This window comes from Aptenodytes patagonicus, chromosome 8 (genome assembly GCF_965638725.1).
Source record: "Aptenodytes patagonicus chromosome 8, bAptPat1.pri.cur, whole genome shotgun sequence".
In the NCBI taxonomy this organism is placed as follows: Eukaryota; Metazoa; Chordata; class Aves; order Sphenisciformes; family Spheniscidae; genus Aptenodytes; species Aptenodytes patagonicus.
This window is the reverse complement of record NC_134956.1, coordinates 3,438,023-3,462,052: the sequence shown is the minus strand read 5'-3', so window position 1 is coordinate 3,462,052 and position 24,030 is coordinate 3,438,023. Positions and strand designations below refer to the sequence as shown.

At 36.5% G+C, this 24,030-nt stretch overlaps 1 protein-coding gene across 7 annotated transcripts in view; it reads left to right on the top strand.

Annotated features, from left to right (window-relative positions):
- ATG7 (autophagy related 7) overlaps positions 1-24,030 on the top strand; it is a 111,352-nt gene that overhangs the window by 41,547 nt on the left and 45,775 nt on the right. For all 7 annotated transcript variants that reach the window (XM_076346000.1, XM_076345998.1, XM_076346001.1 and 4 more), the window contains one exon: positions 10,096-10,218. In XM_076346000.1, coding sequence (XP_076202115.1) covers positions 10,096-10,218 — 123 coding nt within the window. The remainder of the gene's footprint in view (positions 1-10,095; positions 10,219-24,030) is intronic.

Below are 24,030 nucleotides of genomic sequence, written 5' to 3'. Positions count from 1 at the left end.
TTTGGGTGCTTAGTGTCTGACAGATCATGCCTTATTGTTGAACTGCTGATGGCAGGGGAGAGCTAGATGGAAAAAATGACTTCATATGTAGTACCGAGTCAGCACTGGCTTTTTGCTTGCTTAAGTCAATCCATCAAAAATGGACCACTCCAATCTTCATAGAATCAAATTGTTTAGACAGCCAAAATGGTGTTCAGCGTAAGACAGTTGCTTTTCTGTGAGAAGAGTAATTTTCTTAGATGTTTGAGGTAGTGACCTTGCTTCACTCCCAGCATTAGGGATTGCCTGTGGAAAATGGATGCTGTTTCTGGACTGTTTCTTCAAGGCAAAAACGAGAATTGTGCTATAGATGCCTGTCCCTATATATAGGTAACAAACAGATGATCCAGCCACAAATTGTCAATAACCTCAGATGTGACTGGGGAAAAAGAAGGGCTTTTTGCTGTTGCTGTACAGTAGATAGTGACTAATGCCAGTATGAACTGGAGCCAAAAATGTTGTAATTGCTGATGAGCTAATCAGCATAAATTTTGGACAGGAAGCAGAATGGGGATAAATACAGTTGTAAATATCCGTCAAGTGTAAAATGTGGAGCAAGCAAGAGATGGCTATTAGGGGACTGAAGGATATACCCATGTATTAAAAGAGGTCAGGACAGATGATCTAATGATATTGTCTGCTTGAAAACTCTTTTATTCCTCTATTCTCAGTCTCTAAAATGGAGATGTTTATTTTCTTTTACTTTCCCTCTCTCTATCTCTTTCTTTCTTTTCACTTCTATTTACTAATGCTTTCAGGCAGGGAATGCCTTAAACTTGTATGCTGTCCGGTAGAAAGTCCTTATATTGACTGTAATCTGAAGATGCCATTATGTTTCAAATAATTTGTGAGAAAGATTTTAGAAAGGAAAGAGCAGCTAAAATAAAAATCTAGCAGTTTTGTCTGTGTTATTAGTCTATCAATTAATATCAGGAAAAATGGTTACTTGTATATAAAACACATCAAGGTTATTTCAGAAAAGCTCAGAATGCATGCAGTTCCTGAGAACTTAACATAGACAAGACCATGCTTAAACTGACATATCTTAAATTTCTAAGAACTCTACTTTTCTCCTTTTCATTGTTCGAAAGACGACACTGAAAAATTTTGTTGAGACCTTTCAGGGCCTGTTCTTCAGTAAGTTAATACTCCATTTTCTGTCCATTGCAATTCAAAATCAGTGTAGGTAATAGCAACAGACAAAACACATTTGTATCACTACATTCCTACTCTAAGCAGTCTCTTTCTTAAATGAATTTTCAGCATATTGTACTTGGATTAGTTAAGGTTTTATACTGATTTGCTTTCATTTTTAGTACTGATTATGGGAAGGTAAGGAGAAAATTGTGTATGCAGAGGGTGTTTTAATTATTTGGACATGAGCCAAAAATGATGCCATTTTTGCCTTGTGGTTTATAACCTTCCAATATTTTCCAGAATAGCCTTCTTCAGCTTGCACCTGGAGTACAGCCTTCTTCAGAACTTCGGTTGATGATCTTGTTCTTAAAACTTAATGGTGTGTGAACGCACAAGTCTGTATGACCATTCATACACACATTAAGATAATACTTGGAGTATTATCGAAAGATGAAGTGTCTTAAGAGTCATCTTTGTGCTCATGTAACATTGTCAGACTTTACTGTTCCAATATCATGAACTGTGTCCCTGAAAAATCATTATGTGATCTTCAGAAAAGTTCAATGTTGCATTCTTTTTCATAGATATATTACAGGATCACCTTATTAGGCTTTTCTTTACAACTTTTTAGGACCAAATGGCAATAAAAATTGAGAACTTCATGAAAAGGCAAGAATCTAGGAGCTGAGGATTTTTTAAGGAAACTAGAATTATGGGTCTCATGATAAAATTTTGAACGTTAGCAGTGCTGCCTGTGCAACTGCCTAGACCCAAGATCCCAATGGCTCACGTGCCTCATCTTATTCTCTTCTTACTTAGGAGGATTCTTCACAGCATTGTAGTCTTTCACTAAACTTTCTGTTTTAATAGCAGGTACATTGAGCTTTGAAGGGTTTAACTGGCAAGACTTTTACCTGTCTTCCTTATTTTCCAAGCAGCTGTTGAAACTGAAATGTCTCTTTTCAGCATGCTAATACTCAAGTAGTTTTCTATTCATTCTGCATTGCCTGTGATAACTGGATAGATAACAGTGTGCAAAAATATATCTAGGCATGTAAAATTTCTAAATGGAACATTGAATTTTGTGATTTTTCTGAGTCTGAAATGTTTGGTAAAGTATCTGTCCCCTTTGGGGGGGAGGCAGGGCGGGGAGAGGGAACTGTGCTGTCGTCTTTGAGTGAAAAGTGTTTAAAGCCAGGAAGAGTGTAAAACACACCACCCATATTGTTTTGGAGGTAGGCTACCCATATATCTTAGTGTAAACAATAAATCTGGTAGCATTAATTTCTTATTTTGTTTTTCCTGGAAAGTAAACAACACTGTTCCAAGCTCTACAGATGCTAACTACTTAGAAAACAAAAAAGCCAAAACAAATGTAAATACTGGTAAAAAATATCTGTCACATAATTTTTAAATGAGGCATAAAATGTGAGCCAATTTTACATCAGTGGCCAGGTTGTTGGGATTAGGAGTGTTTGTTTTTTGTATTTTTACTGAACTATATATTAACTTTTATGCTATAAAGCAATCCTGGAGCCAGATTATCTTTCTGAACGTCTTTCTACCCAGCAATTGAGGCTTCTTTGTGAAAAATGCTGTTAAAAAGAGTGTAACACCAAGGCTGCACATCTGTTTCTCATTTCAAAACAAGTTCTTTTACTCTAAGCCTCTATTTTTTTCCTCCTACCATGAGATTCAGGGTTTTTTCCTTCAGTAAACAGACAAGAATAAAAAGGTTGCTAATAAAGTGGTTTACTGTGTATCATTTACACAAAAGGCTTTAGCAATACATTAATTTGTCCCTGTTCTGATAATGTGCATCGACAGAGTCATTTGTCCTATTAAAATGCCATCATGTGAAAAATGAGCTCTGGCTCTGTAAAATGGAGACTGGAACCGAGATTATAGTGTGAACCCTGAGAGGAGATTTACATGTGTCAGAAGAGAGTGTGGTTTTAAAATGTGGGTTCTCCTGACAGTATTTGTAACAGACATGAAATACAGAAGGCGTGCTACTTTCTAATTCTCCTCCTAAGCAATGAAAAGTGACCTGCAAGTGAGAAAAAGATAAGAGTTCCTTAAAAAAATCTGTATTGCTCCAGCTTGCCTTGCTGGGCAGAAGAATTATATCCTTCTGGTTCTTTTTGTTGCTGCTTTGAAGTTTTTTCTGCTTGAGAAAATTAATTGCTACATAGTGACATGTCACTGAATGACTGGATAGTGACATGTTTATTCCCAGAAAACATTCGTGAGGGATTTTTTTACATCTGCAGTCAGATAGTAACTAATTTGAGATCAATAATAATAAAAACTATTACATCTGTCAAGTATTTGTCCTCCTGTAAAGCTGTTATTCAGAATGATCACATTAGTATCAAGTATGGTGTTAGCAGCAAAGGGAATTGTTAAGAACAGAAAAAGCAAACTCATGTCAACCATGGGCCTTTAGACCCTGCTGGACGTGATTAAATAGGAGAAAATTTCCTTTCCACACAGCAACGAATTGGGCACGTATTAAATCTGGAAACATTTTTTTAGAATTATTTTGTGCCTATTTGATGTCTAGACTGGCTTTATTCCTGATGACCTGCAGAGTACTCCTGTGTGGTCTCCTGGCATAGGAGTTTCAGATGAATTTTATTTTGCTTCATGTTCAGGGTATGTTCAGTGGCTACTGAACAAATGTATGCCACATTACATTTACCAGAGGACAGCTGTTATTGAATTTGTGTAGTACAGGTTAGATGTGGGCAAGTTAATGGTGTTTATCCCTTTCATGGTATTTATTGTAAAGTTTTAATCATCTGAATTGGGAAATAAAGTCCCTGAAGGTGACAAAATGTTCTTTCAATTGCTGCCTATATTAAAAGGTTTTCATTATAGAGTATGCCTTCTTTAATGGTACCACCACTGCTCAGGTAGCAAACTGAGTGATGCTGCCAGGTTATTCTTTGGCTCCCTGATATGTTGTTCTCTGGGCCATGTGGCTGGAACTTCTGTTTTAAAACTAGTTAACAGATAGTTCTATTCAGCAGGCTGTTCCCATTATAAAAATCAGGTAATTATAATCAGCAAGTACACTTTCTGATAAAGTTTTTCAGGCTTCTGCGGATGCTAATACAAGAAAAAAATTCTGTATTGTTGTACTTTAGGTTTTTAAGATACTGTGTCTCTATAGTCAGATTTGTTACCCTAACCTAAATTTGCCATTGTAGTGCCATGGCAAGTCTAGCAGTGTGACATGATGGAGTTTCTACAAGGGGAAAATAAATTTTTAAATCTTTCTATAACAGCAGCAAATTTGGTTATGTTAACGTGACTCAGTTCCACCCAACTTAAAAAAAAAAAAAAAAGCAGCTATAGTTCACTAGATCAAAAAAAATATACTTTCAATTCATGGTTCTGTGATGTTATTTTATTAATATCAATGGTTATTAATATTAATGTTTTAAAAGACACTTAATGGGAGACTTCCTAGTCTTTTCCATGCTAATCACAATACAAAGGGCACTTGGATTTAATAAAAATTCTTCCATGTGATTCATCCAAAACTAATGCTAGACATTGTGGATGTCAGCGTAGTCATGCAGTCTACTTTGTGTGAGTACATAAGAATTAATTTATAGCTGTGGCAGGGAATATAGAAAGGTTAAGTACATCTCTGAAATAAACCAGGGCAGTTTATACAGAGCACCCTGGCACACTGAAGTAATGTACTTAATGAGGAAGCAATACCTCGAAATTTTCACTTCAGGCTTGAGTCACAGTTCTTTGGAAATGAGGATCAAGGCATAGTTAGCTGAGTAACAAAATCAACCAGATATAAAGACCATTTGATAGTCTTCTTGTATATAGTAAGGTTGCACTCAGTTCCCTGCTCTGTTCATAATATTTGCATATCCCAAGGTAGTATACATCTTTTAGCAATTTTTACCTCTGGGAAGAGACCAAAATATTTTATTGTTGTTGTCCCTGCATTTCTTTGATATGCTGTAATATTTTAGAATAAGGCTACGGTTTCATTGTGTATGGGCTGTACATTGTTTCAGCATCCCATGAACTATAATCTGGCCTACATCGTTAAAAAGATGTCTCATAAGCTCTGTATTGTCGTTCCAACAAATTAAAGCAATAGCAACGCATTTGATAATGCTGATAGCTTTGAGGATTATATGCAGGCAGGGCTGTGAACGTAATCCAAGTTTATAAGTTGATGTCTGTATACAGTGTTTCAAAAAAAGCCAGATGCAAGAGACTCCTGCACATCTGGTTGGTTTATTAGAATTCTGGAACACAGAAGAGTCATTAAATGTATGTATCTATCCACAGTGCAATTTCACAATATATATAATGGATAATATTAAGAGGACACATCTCAAATGGAATGCTGAAGTTGTCCAGTTCTCTGCATTGCATTGTGAACAGTCAGATGAGTTTGTTGGTGTGTCTATCTAAGGAATAAAAAACAACAAGAAAAACCCAAAGAAATGTTCCTAACCATTTTTTTAATCTCTTTTTTCTTTCCTTTTTTCTTTTTTAATTTCTGATTATGTTTATGGGTCATTGCACAAACACACCAAAACCCATGTATGGCAAAATAAATCTTTAAAGTATGAACAATTTCTCCAGATTTAGTAAAAGACCATGAAGTGCAGGTTTTTAATTAATTATTTATTTTAGAAGTGTAAAGTGCGGTCAAGAAGGTGCCAAATGTTTGTCATAGTCACCTACATCTGTCTTCTTCCTCTTCATAGTTGTGTTTCAGTTGTTTCTGTTTGTGGTTTTTTTTTTTTAAAACTAAGTATGCGGTAGATAATTTTGGTGCTACATGGACATTTTGCATGAAGATCTGAGGCAGATCCCAGTCTGTTTTTACCAGTAAACTTACAGTCTGTCAGCTAAATATAAATATATTTTTAAATGAGCTTGAATTCCTGTAGGACTCAATGTAAAAGCTCACTGGACGTGTTTTGCTGAAGAATGCTGTTGGGCTGTGCAAGTTCCCACAGTTTTAAGATTTCTCAATGCAAAGGTTATTTGTGACCTTTAGAAACTGTTAAACTAAAAAAGAGTAAGATTGTTGAGAGTAAGTTGTGCTTTTGGTTGAGTTAGATAAATTCATAATGAAACAATTCCCCCCCCCCCCCCCCATTTTTTTTCCTCCCTTATTGTCCAAAGAAGGGTGAATGGCTTCTTTGGGTGTAGGGGGAGCAGGGGTTGTCTGTTCATTTTTAAACCTTGGAATGAAGCTCACTTTGTTAAATCGCCTATTTCACAATAGAACAAACTACAGTCCTTCCAGGGTGGTTTTTTTCTTCTTTTCCAGAGGAAATGAATTCCACTGGTTACAGAGAACTTGTCCATCCAGTAAGAGTGGATATGTTTAAGGAGTACGTAAGCCGTACAAATTTCTCTTACTGCTTCTCTCCCAAAATAAGGATAGAATATATACAGTGAAAGAAAGGTTATCCACAGCCCCTGCAACAACGTTCTGTATAAAAGAACTTTATGTGTTCTACTTAGTATTATTATTAATTTATTTTGGTATAGTTAATAAGTTGAAAATAGACATACATGATGCATATAATTTGCACAAATAAGCTATAAGAAGACATGGATGGGAGCAATATTGTGATTTGTTTGGAAATGTATACATCAGAGAATGAAAAATCAGGTATTTCTTTGAGCACAGGAGTCCTGGAGCCATATCTTGATGGCTGATTTTGGTACTTTTCCCATCGCTGGGCAGTTATAGAGATGCAGTTGTTTGTGGATTCTCTGGTGTTTAATAAGTGTTGGGCTTATGATGGAGCTTTTTTCAAGTACAGCTATACCCCACTATCTGCAGAGGATGTCTGTCTGAAAAGTGTGATACTACAGCAATGCAATGTTGCTTGTAAATAGGGAAATGGTTAGTGACCTGCTCCACCACTGCTCCACCACTTAGACACACACAAGCCTGTGGGGCCGGCTGGGATCCACCCAAGGCTACTGAGGGAGCTGGCAGAAGTGCTCACCAAGCCACTTTCAATCATCTCTCAGCAGTCCTGGCTAACCAGGGAGGTCCCAGGTGACTGGAGGTTGGCAAATGTGATGCCCATCTACAAGAAGGGCCAGAAGGAAGATCCGGGGAACTACAGGCCTGTCAGTCTGACCTCGGTGCCAGGGAAGGTTATGGAGCAGATCACCTTGAGTGCCATCACGTGGCGCTTGCAGGACAACCAGGTGATCAGGCCCAGTCAGCATGGGTTTATGAAAGGCAGGTCCTGCTTGACTAACCCGATCTCCTTCTACGACAAGGTGACCTGCTTAGTGGATGAGGGAAAAGCTGTGGAGGTTGTCTGCCTAGACTTTAGTAAAGCCTTTGACACTGTCTCCCACAGCATTCTCCCGGAGAAACTGGCTGCTCATGGCTGGGACGGGCGTACTCTTTGCTGGACAAAAAACTGGCTGGCTGGCTGTCCGGGCCCAAAGAGTCGTGGTGAATGGAGTTAAATCCAGCTGGTGGCCGGTCACAAGTGGTGTTTGCCAGGGCTCGGTATTGGGGCCAGTTCTGTTTAATATCTTTATCAATGATCTGGACAAGGGGATCGAGTGCACCCTCAGTCAGTTTGCAGACGACACCAAGTTGGGCAGGAGTGTTGCTCTGCTCGAGGGTAGGAAGGCTCTGCAGAGGGACCTGGACAGGCTGGATCAATGGGCTAAGGCCAATTGTATGAGGTTCAATGAGGCTCAGTGCTGGCTCCTGCACTTGGGTCACAACAACCCCATGCAACGCTACAGGCTTGGGGAAGAGTGGCTGGAAAGCTGCCTAGCGGAAAAGGACCCGGGGGTGTTGGTCAAGAGCCAGCTGAATATGAGCCGGCAGCGTGCCCAGGTGGCCAAGCAAGCCATACAAGCATCCTGGCTTGTATCAGAAATAGTGTGGCCAGCAGGAGTAGGGAAGTGATCGTGCCCCTGTACTCGGCCCTGGTGAGGCCGCACCTCGAATACTGTGTTCAGTTTTGGGCCCTTCACTACAAGACAGACATTGAGGTGCTGGAGCGTGTCCAGAGAAGGGCAACGAAGCTGGTGAAGGGTCTAGAGCACAAGTCTTATGAGGAACAGCTAAGGGAACTGGGTTTGTTTAGCCTGGAGAAAAGGAGGCTCAGGGGAGACTTTATCACTCTCTACAGGTACCTGAAAGGAAGTTGTAGCGAGGTGGGTGTTGATCTCTTCTCCCAAGTAACAAGCAATAGGACAAGAAGAAACGGCCTCAAGTTGCGCCAGGGGTGGTTTAGATTGGATATTAGGAAAAATTTTTTCACCGAAAGGGTTGTGAAGCATTGGAACAGGCTGCCCGGGGAAGTGGTTGAGTCCCCATCCCTGGAGGTATTTAAAAGGTGTGTAGACGTGGTGCTTAGGGACATGGTTTAGTGGTGGACTTGGCAGTGTTGGGTTGACGGTTGGACTCGATGATCTTAAAGGTCTTTTCCAACCTAAATGATTCTATTCTATGATTCTAAATATTGATGTGGTAAAGAGGGACTCATGCAGGGACTTAAGACATGCACAGAGTTTAAATACACAGGAACTGAATATGTGGTTGGGAGGGTGAGAGGCAAGAGTAGATTATCAGAATCAGCAACTGGAAGAGGTGCTGGCTTTTACAGATGCTGGGTTTTGGAAATGATCATCATTCTAAAAAATAACAGCCATCTGTGAAACTGTCTGATCATTAGCCCCTTTTTCTGTCCTTCACTCTTGAACTGATGTTAATTTATCTGAGGAAGGTGATGATTGAGATGAAGATGTAAGTGTTGAGAAAGGCAATGATAACTTTCACAGTAGAATGTTTTTGGCAGGCATTCAGCTTCTTAGATTAAACCATTCCATGGACTCTTCTGAAAAGCTTGCATCTTCTCTATATGGGGTGATACTTATGATCCTTCCCCTGCCTCTCTATCGATGTCATATATACTGCTCCTTTGTGTTAAAATACTGTGTTTCTGATGTCCCTGCATGCATCCTGCTCTGCTACATGAATTTCTATAGGAAGTTGCTTTGCAGTCTGTCAAGCTCAGCTGCTTCATCTGTGAGACTGATGACAGCAGAGCAGGATATTAAATGGTCAGTGGTAGAACTCAGACCAAAAATAGGAAAACAATGGATACTGGGATTGCTCTATCATAAGTTCCTTCCGTTTTCTTACTACCTGCTTTCACAGAACTTGTAGAATCATGTTCATCTTTGACATTTATCTTTTCTTTCCTCAATCTCCATCATACTTGATTGAAATCAGCCTGCCAAATAGTTATTTAAGCTAAAGCTGCATGAAATAAAATTCTTCATGGTTAGAGGTTTGAGGAGCATAGGCTAAAACCTTCCTCACAATTCTTGTAGGAGTCTATAAGAATCTCAAAATAAAATACAAACTGGGAAAATTAGAGTAGAAAAGTAGAGAGTGCTTTAAGATACAATAGTCGCAGAACCATGAATCTCTGGAGATGGGAGGATGTTGGACTTGGACACTGACTCAGAGAAGTCTTCAGTCTGTCCCAGCATGGTTCTTTCCCTTAACTGATATGTTGGAACAGTCTTTTACTGTGTTTTGTGTAACTCAAATGCTCCTTTCATGACTTTGCAACTAAGTTTTTCTTCTTGCCATATCATCTGTCTTGTTATAAGCTTAAAAATACTTTTCAACCAGGAAATTTTAAACCTCACTTCTCTTCCCTCTTGCCCTCACCTTTTCCCACTTTAGAAATTGAGTTGGGAGAAATGATCGTTCTTTTCTCTGTAATTTTTACCTGTTTCTGAAGACTCAGAAAATGACTGCGTATTGTAAAGATTGTACTTGTATTTTGTGAGCAAAATATGATGATGGGTCACATTATGGGCATCTTATTTGAAGTTCTTTTCTGTTTGTTTATTTGACAGGTCCTTGACCAGTATGAACAAGAAGGGTTTAATTTCCTAGCTAAAGTTTTTAATTCTTCACATTCCTTCTTAGAAGACTTGACAGGTCTAACTTTATTACACCAAGAGACACAGGCCGCTGAGGTAAGAAAATACACTTTGGATATTAAGAATAAACAGGTGGCAGTGAAGGGTGCTTGGTTTTTTTCTTTTAGATTAATCATAACTTTTTATATCTGAGTTTTCAAGTATTGCTTTGAAAGAAAACAAGTGACTTGTGTTATGTGGTGTAAGGAAATTAATTATCATTTTTAGGTCAATCTAAAATGTAATTATTATACTGCTTGATGGGAAAACAATGCTGTTTATTTGTATAGTGACAAAAGTTGTAATGTGGAATGAAATTGGGGTATGTTTTGTTCTCATAGGAGATAGCCCCGTCTAAACGAGTTGCAATATTGAGTTTGTCCCATAAAAAAATGAAACAGGTATCTGTCTTAATATTGTATTTTAATAATGATTTGTAATCCTTACTCTGTCTGCAAATGTCCATACTGTTCTACATCTATAATTTAATTTTGATGTAGCCGTATTCCATGGATGTTTCCAAAGTTGGCTTTGAGAAGTGATTATTCAGTTACTGTAGCCTGTGTAAATGGTATAGCTGTTTTTTCAGCTGGAAATGGCTCAACAGCGTTGCTTAATAAGGTTTGTGGGGATAATGATGACTTAGCTCTCTGTTTCATGTTTTAACCTTTTAAATAATTGGAGCAGATGCTGGAGACATTAAACCATTAAATACCTGATGCATTCTTAAATCAGCCTGGTGATACCTAGATTAAATATATCTATGAGAGGGATCCAACAAAGGAAAACAAATACCCTGTAGCAGGTGCTACTCATTAGCAGTAAGAGTGATTGTAGTCCGATTGCCAAACATTACTTTTAGGCTGCTAAGAAGTGTCTAGTCTGCTAATGACAGCATTAAAAACAGTTACAATTGTCCTAGTTAGTAATCTATTATTTTGCAGATATTAATTAGTGAATTTCTTACGCGGCTTCAGAATGTATACAGGTGTTTGTTTATAACATTTTAGATTTTCTTTACAAAATGTAGAGTCTGGTGTGAGTTTATTGCAACTTACTGAAGTTCAAAGTTTAACATAAAAAGTGGAATTAGTGTGCTTTCAAAAATCTTTGGGTTCAGCAGTGAGATTTTTGTGATGAAATCATTGCTCATAGGTGGAAAAACTGATGTACAAAATGTTTGCAAAGCTAATGCATTCAAATTAGCAAACTGCCATAGAACCAGCGACTTTTCTTGATTGCTTCCCTGTAGCATTGCTGTATTTTTGTAAAAGCTCATCTGTTTTATCAGGGTTAACTATTTTACTGGTCTTGATAAAGTTTGTATTTATGAACAGTAAGGTCCAGCAGGCAGATTAATTGCAGATTCTGGAGCATGCTTGCTTTCTTTGGATTAAAAGACCTATTCTTTTGTTACATTTTGCCACTGTTGACTCTGGGGGGGAAAAAAAAAAAAAAAGAGGTGGTTTTGCTGTCCTCCGCTACTCCCTCAGTACATAATCTGAGGCAGGTTTTAAAATTTTTAGGTGCACAAGAGAGTGCTTTTAGTATATTTTCTGTTGAATTGTTTTGTATTTTGAGCTCTTTTCTCTCATACAGTGCAGTTGGTGCAATTTATATTGCTGAGTTTGAAGACTGCGAAATGACTTTTCAGGTTTCTGGCTACTTTTGAGCTGCTGTTGGCAGAATGTATTCTCTAAAATGGAGGCATTAGATTTGTTAAGATCAGTGCTCTTTGGGTTGATTTAAGATATTCTTGATACATGGCATTCTAAAAACTGCAACAAAAGTAGTGAGAGAGGTTTCATAAGACATGTATGGCCTATTTTGGTAATTAGTATATTGGATTGTTTTATTGAGAAGTTACTTGCCTTTCTGCACTCAAACTCTTCAAAGAGATTTTGTAGATGATTGTTGGGTTTGGAGACCATAAAAATGGCTTCTAGTAAGTGAAGGTTTTCCTTTCCTCCTATCTAGTAAAATTTGACCAGTGCCATTGCTCCACTGTAATGAAAATAGACTTGCAAAGTTACATGTCATCCAACCTTAAATTTACTGCAGTGACGTCATAATTGTGTTGAAATTCCATATATAAAATCACTTGCATGTGGTAGGGAAATTTCTCAATCTTGTTCTTTTTTAAAAAGATCACTCTTAAAATGTTGATTCATTAAGAGCATTTAATTGAATGTTGTGCTCAGAATGTTTTGTTGTGGTCAGAAGAACTGGGGATTTTGCCATGCTGGTCTTATGCTTCAGCATATTGCATCTGAAGTTAAATCACACACTTAACAGTTAAATCACACGCTTAGCCTTTTTTTTTATTTTTAAATTCACATAACAAATGCTTAGTTGCTTTCATGATGTGTGTATATAAGTGCTTTCATGATCTAAATACTAAACTAATTTAAAAAATTGTTTCTAAGTTTTGAGTTGCTTAAAAGAGATGCTGGATGTCATGCCTGTTCCATAAGAGTGGCTGACTACGTTAAATAGAACGTTTTTGGATGGCCTGAAGTTTCCATGAAAACTGTACCTCCCTACATGCTTAGCACAGACTGTGTTTGCCCGGATTAAAGCAATACAACTTGCAGTAAGATATGGAAGACTTTTCACTTACTAAATATCTTTTTAACTTGCATTGTTCAATTTCTTCTTCTAGTGCTGTGCTGTTGACCTAAGTATTAATACCATCTTGACATACTTTACCTTATCTTTTTAAAATGACTGGTAAGAATATAATCATAATTCAGTGTGTAACCAGAGTAGGAATCATAACGCAGGTTTAGTTTGTGGTTCAAATTTGATGCTAATTGCAGGGTTTTTAGTCAATAGAGCACCTATTTCTTTAACATGAGATGCATCAGGAAATTATAAATATTCTACGTGACTTCCTTAGCATGACAATTTACCCAGTAAATAATAAAATTCGCAAGTGTTTCTATTCTGTCTTGAAATGACAGTAAATTTCAGGCATCTGTTTTTTCCACATCTGGCTTTAATTTAGGTTCTGTGGAACATTTTTTGTTTTTTTAATATCGGTTAGATATTTATGTACAGCTTCAACAAGAGACTCTGATGACACACATGGCTTTGAAGGCCAATAGAAGCTGTGGGAAACTCCCACATCAGCACTTAGACCTTGTTTCCACTGGATACAGTTCACTTTGGGAGCTGCCCAAGCTCACGGAAAAATTGCACTTCTGTTTTCTAGATCACTTTGTCTCCTCACTCCTAACCTGAACTTTTTAACTTGACGCTTGTTCAATGTGCAGTCAAGTTTAATAGCTGGGCTTAAAATAGAGAAAACCTATGCAGCTCTTGAATTACTCATCAGAAACTAGAGGCATTGATTTGCAGACAGAACAGCAATGAACTGAATGACTTCCAGTTCAGAACTTGGCTGGGCTGCCCAATGATGGTTGCATATCACAGTACATCTCTAAAACCAGCTGGTTTGCTTGCCACATATGCCAGACTTAACCCTGCAAAGTATATTGGGTTTTGCTGGTGGAGAGCTCTTTGTATTTAATCTAGTCTAAAATTATAGTTTTCCTGATATGCACTCGACTACTCTGTGTTAAGGATTATTTTTTACTGATGTGCCACACTTCTGGAAGTGAAAACTGACACATTAATAAAACACAGGATTATTCCATAGTTGTGGAAGAACCATTCCGTTTTGTAAGATTTTCTAAGAATCTTGCTTCATAAGGGTACTCATTTTATTGTTGCCCTTTTTCTTCAGAAACAACTGCCACTGTTCTTCGAGGCCCAATTAAGCGAAGTAACCAGGCTTATCCTTACTTGAACATATATAAATGCTCTTGAAATCACTGGGAGTGAAGCATCTATTGAAATGTATTGATAGAAGGAACGATAGTAGTAGTAAAGTGAAATTTTTGCATGAATCCACTATAGTATGTGCAATTGAATTTCTATACAAAGACTTTTTCAGCTATATCCATTTTCAGAAGTACACAAACTTAATTTCTCTCTGTTCTTAATAAGACCCAAGTATAAATATACTTTCTTACTTTGCATTTCAATTCCTAAATTACTTGGATGCTTTAGGAAGCTTTGCTATACTTTCTGCTTTCATCAGGATGAAAGAAAATCATAAAATACATGAAAGAAACAAAATTTTCAGTTTGTTTTATGACTGACTAAAACACAAGAAGTGGTAGAACTCTTGCAATCTAAGAGGATCATAAAGAATTTTGGAAGAAATCAAATCCGGACCAGAGTTCATGTTTCTGAATATGATTATAAAGGTCAGATACTGGTGCCAGCAGGTCATGATGTCTATGTTATTTTACTTCAGTAATTTTGTACTTCAGGTTTTTTGTCTCTTACAACGTGATCCATAGTATCTATAGTTTCTATGACAAGGTCTCGTGGTCAGTGAATGAACCCTATTTGGTATTTGCAAAATCCCCTTGCTGTGCTGGTTTACTGTATCCCAAGCAATGCAGATTAGAACTCTTATCCTATAGAAGGGTGGGATGAATTAAAAAAATCACGCTAGTAAAATACTTCGAGCTCTTTGAATAGGAGAAAAACATAGAAAACCCTTTTTTATTCTGATTCTGCACCTATTTGAAGTTTGTGCCTGACCATTTTTTCAGACATTTCTTAGGGAACAGGGCTTAGTTGTATAATAGGCAGCTGGTATTAAAAGTGAACTTTGTGCTTATCCAAATTTGGAAGAAAATTCAGAATTTCCAATGTGCTTTGCTATTAAAAATATCCTGCTTGTTTCTGATTCTGCATTATATTATGCAACGTATTTCATGCTGAAACAATAACATATGAATAGCCAAAAAAAACCCCAAACAAAACAGAAAAAGCCAACTTCAACAATATTATAATAGTAAGTTCTGTAACTTAACAATTTTTTTCTGTTAACCAGGCAGTATTCAGAACTGAATTTTCCTTGCTGTTATGAAAATTTCCTACAAAAAACACTACTGATGGATAGACCAAAATTAATATTTGAGACTTTTCTGTGTCTGTGAGCTTTTTTGTTCTCCTTCATGTTTTTAATCTGGTGCGTTTCAGTAGAAATTCACTTTGACAGATTCAGGCCTGCCCTGGAATCTCTTTCTTGAAAGAAAACAGATTAATCTCTTAATCTCTTAAGAGGTGAGTTGTTTTTTTCTTTTTGAGTTTTTTCATGATGTCAATTAATGTCATAATTTTTCTTCGTTTGTCAACCAATTTCTCCCAGATCTACAAATAATGGTAAATTTTTTTCTGCTAAAAAAATCCCGTTGAACACAGTCCAAATGAAAAACAAGTCTTGGTTATGGTAGATTTTAAAATGTATGTAAATTTCCAATGCATTCTGGTTATTATGCTTTGCTATTACATGCCTAAAAAAGATTTAGTAAGTCTGTCGTTCACCACAATGTTCTGCTGAATCTATGGTATTTCTACTGTTGAAATTTTGCCAAGGAGAGGTAATTGTTTTATCAACACAAAACAGTTCAAACTGAGTTTTATAGCCTTTGAACAAGCCCAGGAATGGTCTTTATGCTGCTACCTTATGCTGCTCTTTGAAGAATTTAGAAATATCTGTGAAGTGCTTCCTCTATTTCATACCAAAACATGATCTCTTTGTCTTTCCCCTGATAACAGTACTGATAACTTCAATTATTATTACTAATAATACTCAAATGCTCTTCCTAGGACTTACACCAGCAACCGATGTGCACAAATATTCATGTTTCATGATATATTTGAATAAATATCTATTTGTCCCTTCAGGACAGGGAGGGCCATGTGCAGTCATTTTACTTAGTTGAAGCCAAGGGAAAGAAGGGGGAAGGACAGTTGATTGTAGGGTTGTACAGAATGGAAAGATTTCGTTGAGTGTACTGTACCACAGGAATGCTGCAAGGAAGATCTCGAGGATGAGAGCCTGCCAATCTTCTGAGCTGAGAGTCCTGCAAGACCAGAGCTTGGAGTGTTATAGTTACGAACATATTTTCATCAGTCAACCCTTGTTAATGTTTGAATTCCAAAGAGAGATTTTAAAAGTGAGGACAGCTTTAGAAACACTACCTGTATCACTTCGAATGAATAAATCTACATTGTCATAAACATCCTATGTGACCTTGTCCCAAAAACATGGAGCAACCTTATAAAATATTTTTACTTGCAAATTTTGACTGGCATCCTTCAATAAAAGGTGCTACTGATTAGCTGCATAGATTGATAGATTTATTAAACTTAAATAGTTATTAGTCAAATTAAATGAAACTGCAAATTCAAATGTAAGAATTAATACTTGGGGGCAGAGATAGAGGAGTGATGACTATTCAGTGTAAAGAATTTTTTTTTAATTTAAGCTGCTGTTGATATCAAGCTGTCTTTTTTGTTTGGAGCTTCAAATATATGGAAAAAATTTAGACTAAAACCACTGAAAGAAATGGAATAATGGCATTTGGGTTAGCAACAGATGGTAATTTTTTTTTTATTTTTTCATGTATTAAACTGTGAATTGCTGTCATAATGCCAAAACATTGATAGAGTTTAAATCTATCTCTATATAAAATTTCACAGTAAATCTTGCAGAGCTGTAAAATGGAAAGTACTGCTATGAATAAATTTATAATCTCATCAGTTTTTATGTGAGGGAAAAAGCTATGCAACAAAGAGCAGTCAGTGCCTCATTTTATAGGAGCTATAAAAAAAATTAGCTTTGTAATATAGCACCTTTCCAGGTGCTATGAAACTGCTGTAGCATTAATATTTAGTCTATGTTCTTCATAATGCCTACGCAGCTTTTGAGTACTGGCTTGTATAGATAATTATTCAGGATTGTTTGTCCTCTTTATAAACAGTATTGATCGGGTTAGTACTGTTGGATATCAGACATTCTCTACCAAGAGGGCTCAAAGTGTCTGTGCTTTCTGATGTTTCCTGTTTTCACAATAACAACACCTCAAGTACAGTTGCAAAGGTACACTAGTTTTCTTTTTTATGAATTATTTTAATTGCTCTCATTAGATCAGTTTCTAAACAAGGAGTATTTGAACTGATGAAGTAATGCTTCAATTTGTGCCATGATAGTAAATGATATTAAATTGTACTTTGTTTAAGATTTTACAATACTTCTAGTTAATGATGAACATAGCACCCAAAATTTTGAAGTGAACTGCTATACAGAAGCTGTAAAATCTGAAAATTTGATTTGTTGACGTCTTTAGAAACTAATTGTGCCTCTGAGGAACTTAGTACACTTAATTACATTTACTATTGTCTTCCATAAGGCAGAAGAAGGCAAAGCCCCAGTTTTCACATGTAATGATCCATCACAATGAATTAGCATTAATATAACTGAACAGGTTCAATATTCTAGCATAAGTTCTTTGCCAGTGTATGACATTACAAGGTGAAGAAGTTACAAATGACTTCTGTAACTGAAATGGCTAATCTAGTGAGCAGGGACTTGGTACTTCTAAAGCATCTCCACAATCTAGGCGTACCCTCCTATGGCACCAAGGACTTCAATGATTTGAAGTCTGTGAAGGATTCATAAAAATTAGTAACAACATTTATTAAGCAGTTGATGAGAAAGGAGCGAGGACCCAACTGTCAGATGTGGTAGGGGAGGGCAGAAAAAGAGTGGTTTCTTGGAATTAACTAGAGAGAGGGCGTGAAGCATGTGCAAATGCAGCACAACACTATCACCTTGTTAAAAATTCCCTATCCCTCCTTTTTTTTCTGCTTTGGACAGTAAGTGCATTTTTCCCTATGTAACAAAGGTAAAACTTTTTCTCCAGGAACATTCCCACCCTTCTGATACTTGACTGAGGCAGAAGTGCTGCACATCTCTATCACATAATATAATTTTTATTGTATTATTTATTAATAATGTATTATATTATTGTATCATTTCACCTGCCCTGTATAAAGGTAGGGAAATACTATCTTGAGTGTTTTGGCTGCTCCATCAGCAGGAATAGACACAAAATCTACTAATCCAGGCACAAAATGTAATCCTATATAATCAAAAGGTAAAGAAAGGTGATCAAAGGAGTTAAAAGAATCAACTAGGTTGTCCATGGAGATACAGTTTTGCAAAGTGTTTTTTCCTACATCTCCCTAATGATTATCCAGAGTTTTAAGGTAAAGCAATGCTGAACAACCGTGCCTGAAAACTGATATGGAATCACTGAAGTGGTGTATCACTTCAAAACAGTGGAGTTATGAACATGAATTTCCTATAAATTCTGGCCTAGTTTTCTAGGAGTCTCACACCTTGAAATTCGTGGGGAGTTACAAACTGAGATCCTAAAATGTCTTCATAATTGGATCCAAATGTTTTTGGCTTGTAGTCAGTTCTCTCCTTTCCACTTCTCTCTGTCTAGAAGAGGACTAGTACTTTACAACACTAACCATGTGTTTGAGAGAGATATTTGTTACCTGGCTAGTGAGAGCCACTGATAACTTTAAACCTGTAATAGATTTAATACTCAATCTTTTTATCTTGCTTAAAATGGTAAAATAACTTCTCCATGTTCTCAGCTATGCACTTCAGCAGTCAGATTGCAGCAGTCTGTCACTAAGAAGTTAAAATGAGTGCTGCTCATGAGTTTTATATTTAGTACAGAATCAAAGTTTATAGCAGGGAGAAAAAAGTATCAAAAATGTGGTAACAGACAGTAACAGTAAGAATAATAGCATGAAAGTCTACCTCTCACTCTTTCATTACTACATGTATACAGAAGAGAGTACCCTGATATATGTAGAAAAAGAGGTCATAATATATATTGTGATTTGTAATTTGTCAACATTATTCTACAGTATTTGTATTTATTTATATTATCCTAATATTGAGCTGTCCAGCTGCCTTGACATAGAAAATGCATGGGTTTGTTTTATTTAAATGTTCACTCAAACCTATCTTCCCATCACCTGCCTTTGTTATCCCTCTGCATCTGTCTGAAAGAATATTTTAGCTGGTTCAAATGGCCTTTGAACAGTGCTGCTGTCAAATCCTCACATCCCTGTTACATTAAATCAAGATACCATATATTTCTCTTTTGAATACCGTGATAATATGTGGTAATTTTGATGGATTTGGGATTTCCATGGCTCCAAGGGTTTAGGCAACAGCAAACTGATAGAATTGTACAGAAGGTACTGTACCTAGTCCTTTCATGTTCCGTTTGCAAAGATTCAGGTAGTCTCTGATTCCTGTCAGTGCCTGCTTTGCAGGGTGAATAAGCAAGACCTGACTGTAATCCTGATAAGATTTAACAGAATTAAATGCCACTGAAGTCACATTGTTTAGTGAAGACAGTAACAATAACATGTAGATAAAATATATGATTTTTCTGTAATTGCAGCGCTAACTATTGGTATGTGATAAACAAAAGGAGAATTATCAAATGATTATGATCTTGTTCCTGTAGAAAGAATGTCTTTGTGTGTCTCTCTGCTCTCAGCTTCATCTGATGCTCCAAATACTAGTGTTACTGACATAGGGCATTTTTATACCCACAAATAAAAAAGTAATGAGACATAAGCTTCTTAAAATTCAAGCTGTGTAAAGGGGAGGGCAGGGAATGTTAAAGCAGCTTAATGGAATTATCAGCTGTCCCTGTCCCATTTTGCACAAGATGTACCAAAAAGTTTCCAGGTCTCCTTTACGTTTCAGACCCAGCCAAATGCTACATCTAGATGCATCACACCATACAATGACTAAGTGCTCTTAAAAATTACTGTGTATTTGAACTCTTTTACTGCTGACCTAACTCTTGATGTCTTGCTATAAGGAAGCCCAGAAGAACTGTACCAGTTTGAGTAATAAAAGGAAAAATAATGTTCATAATTCCTGAAATAACCTAAGAAAACTCTATCTATCTTAAGAACGCAGTTCCTCTACTGGAATTCTAGCGAAGACAAGATAGTCAGTAAGCAAGAAACTGAAGTTTGTGAGTTAATACTTAAAATACTGAGAGGGAGCAAGTGCATATCTGGAGACGAAACTATGATCCTCTTGGTGTAGGGCTTTAAGCCTCCTTTCTTTCCCTTCCCAGGATGCTGACTTTTTCTTTGCCCTTGCTCTAATCAGTTTTCCTTCCTTGTGGGATTTGGGATTAGACAGGTGGTGAGGACAAGAGTTGCATTTTCCAAAATATCTAGCTAGTTTTTGCGGAGGAGGTTTTATAAAAACAAAACTGTCTTTTGGGCTATTGTACTAAAACAGTGTTTGGCAAATTAGGATTATAAACTGCATTCTCTCTTTTTTTTTTATTTTTTTCCTTTTGAGGGGGATGATGGGGGGGGGGAGTAATTCTCTTCTAGAAAGGTTTTCAAACTATGTTGACTCCTTTTTCTCTAAAGGAAAAATCTCCAGTAAAGAAGGGAGAAGTATAATAATTTAGGGATTAAATCTCTTCCATTCCAATATATTTTGTTACAATGAAGAATGAATAGACTGTTCAAGATGCATTCTGTTATTCTCATGTGAAGAATAAGAAATTACACAACACAGACAAACATGCTGATAAACTTTGTTTTATAATTAAGAACATAAATTATACAATGTGCATCTTAGTGCAAACGAACAGTTGCAGAGTATATGGGCCCCTGTAGATCATTCGAGTAAAAAAAGAAAAAAAGTTTGCTGCTGGACAAATTACTACCAGATGCAGATTTCAATAAACACATACTGTTGTAGCCTTACCCAAAGGTGCTATGAATTTCTTGAGGCAAGCCTGCCTCTGCATTCACTAAACTGTTGAATGTTTGAATGTTGAGTTACTGTATTATGTATGAATAAACTCCAACCCCCCAGTTTTTAATGTACTGTATTCATCTTGTAGACTGTAAATGTTGTCCACAAGAGTATTTAATTGTTAACCGTGTTTGCATTCTTCTGACAATCTATGTTTTCTCTGGAAATGTCTCCAAAACTTCTCTTACAGCATTCATGTTAGAGTTGTGCATGAGAACTTGTGCTGTCAATTATCACATACACCAAGTGCACTGGTATTTTATTATTGTCAACATGTAATTTTGACTACAAGACCTTTCTGTACAAACAGTAGTAGCTTTTTTCCAACTTTGTAAACTACTGATTTTCCTGTAAATATAGGTGGAACTAGTAAGTGGTAATAAATGAAGTTGATTACACTGCAAAGAGTTGTTAAAAAATCATGCAGATTTACCACAACTTCTCTTTAATGCCAGTGATTGCTAATTCACATTCACATGACAATCAGAGGAAATTAAGCATCGCAAATTTTAATAACAAAACATGAACATTAAGACCTACTCCTATGTGGAAATCTCATATCGAAAACCCTTTGTTAAACTACTTCTCAATTTAAATTTTTAAAAATGTCTTAGGGTTTGTTTCTTTGTGAAGTATGGAATAATTTTACTAGCATGACTGTTTAAAGATTTACATCCATATTACTACTATAATGCAAATGTTTACTAAAGTTGACACTAATTTTGCAGAGATTGATAGGCAAATTTGAATAGCCTTTAAAATTGGTACTAACCTAGCTCTTACTGGCCTGAGTTTTCTTTCTATTTGGTTCTGAATATTTTCCTGATATTTACACTTTAATGAACATCTCGACAAAGTGCTGGTATTTCCTTTGCCTTATTCTAGTTCAGGTTCTCCTGAAGTTTCCTTTTTACAACATCTTTTTCTTGAACACATTATAACTTGGCTTCTAGCTGAAATCTGCTGTGCAACATGCTTGTTTTTATGGAATTGGCTGGAGGCCTGGAGAGCCCACCTGATAGCTTAGGAGTGATAAAAATTAACGAGCAATTCCATAGCTAAAACCCAGATTTGATTCCAAGATTAGCCTATTTGTGCCTAAGAAGATAAGGATTGCTTGTCTTATCACTTCAGTAATAAATTTTCGTTAGCAGTGACTTCTCTTAGTTGATTTAAGTGCAAACTGATGGGAAGTTATCTCATTGTAAATGAAAGTTGCATCTGACCTCATGAGAAGATATCAAAAAAGTCTATGGTGTTATGTACACAATAAAAATTTTGCCCAGAGAAAAAGGTTTCATTTTTAAGTTTGGAGAACGTAACGTTTTTAAAAAAAAAAAAGGTTTTAGGATGAGTTTCTGTTTTCTTGGTGTCTCAACCTTTAAAAACCCCACTCTAGATATTGATTAATTAACATGCTTCAAATTAGCAATGAGTTGTTGCATTCTCTAGGTATTGAGTCTGGGACACTGAAACTATACTTCACATGTGATATTTCATGAAGCAAGAGCAGCTTGTGAGTTACTGAGTTCGTTATTTTCATATACAGGAAAACTTTTGTTGCTCTACAGGTGTGATGATGATTTTTAAAGTCATTTAATTGTTATACAGCAACCTTAAAGTAATGCAGTTTTACTGGTTAAATATGAATAGCTTTGATAAGGGGAAAATGCTACACCTTGAAATCTAACAACATACTCTTAAAAAAGTTAGGTTGAGCTGCAAGCCTTAGTATGAAGTGAAAATCATGGCTAAAACATGAGTAAGAATATATATGAAGCAAATATTACTAGTTTTGTCTTTAACTTTCTCAACTCATTAGCACTTTGTCACCAAAGGCAGGAAGGCCAAATGCAAGTCCTTAGACCTTGTTGGTAATTTTGATACTCTTTGAGAACATGAAAAATGAAAATCAAATTTCACATGTAGTCATTGGTTTTCAGTAGAAAATGGTTATCTATATGAGACTTTAGGTTAACAGGTTGCTCAGAGGGGTTGTGAACTCTCCGTCCTTGGAGATACTCAAAAGCTGTCTGGGCATGGTCCAATGTGCTCTAGGTGGTGCTGCTCGAGCAGGGGGGTTGGACAAAATGATCTCCAAAGGTCCCTTCTAACTCAGTCATTCTGTGATTCAGTGAATTGCCTGTCTTTAGTCTCAGAGCCAAGCGTCTGCTCTTTGAGCAGATGTTAAACAAATACAGCAATCAAAATAAGCAGGTATACCAGGCTCCAGAGATTTGGAAGGAACAATTATTATTAACTCTAAAAAATGGGAATGCAGAAATCACTTCTCAAATCACAGGGAGAAGGGGAACACACAAGTCTGTTCAGCAGTGTATATGTATGTGCCCAGTTAAAGAAAGCCTGAGAACAAGTTGGGAGATCTGAGAGATTCTTGTAAGGTAAAAGAAATAAAACCATGATTCTGTAATGCGTGAAAAGAAAACTAAACCAGACTTTTACTTTCATAAATTAAATTTATTAAAAATAGTCCTTAACTTATCCATGAAAGTCCTTTTCAAAATTATCTCGGGTGTACATGTCAGCATTGTCCTCAGTTAAAGCACCGTGTACCAATGTATGTTTCAGTCCTTCCGTGAGTTCAGGGGGCTGTAAGACTGTGCGTGGCAGTTGTGCTGAAATCTCTGTGTATGAAGCTATACATGCAGATGTTGTCTTATTATTGAAGTGTAAAATGTTGCAAAATGATTATTTAATGGCACATGACTTTCATAGCAAATTAAGGCAAGAAGTGAATTGACTCTATTCTAGTTAAAATACAAAAGTAAAAATAATAAAACTAGTCTATTTGGAATGGGCTTAAAGGAGTGAGATTATAGGAAGAATTTTGGAGAAATATTCTGTATGTGCAAGCACATTAGTACTTTGTCATCTTAAAATACGGGTTCTGTTTAAGTACTTACTATACATGAAATAAATTTCTGTAATTCTAAAGTACTGACTCAAGCCTACCTGACAGTGAGTTTGATCCCCTGCAAGTTAAGTGTGAAATTATGTGGGTTGATCAATAAATACAAAAAATGTGTAGTTAAGGAAAAGATACAAACTGTGATTTAGATGGAGATAACTACTAAGATGCTTACTTATTTTGTTAT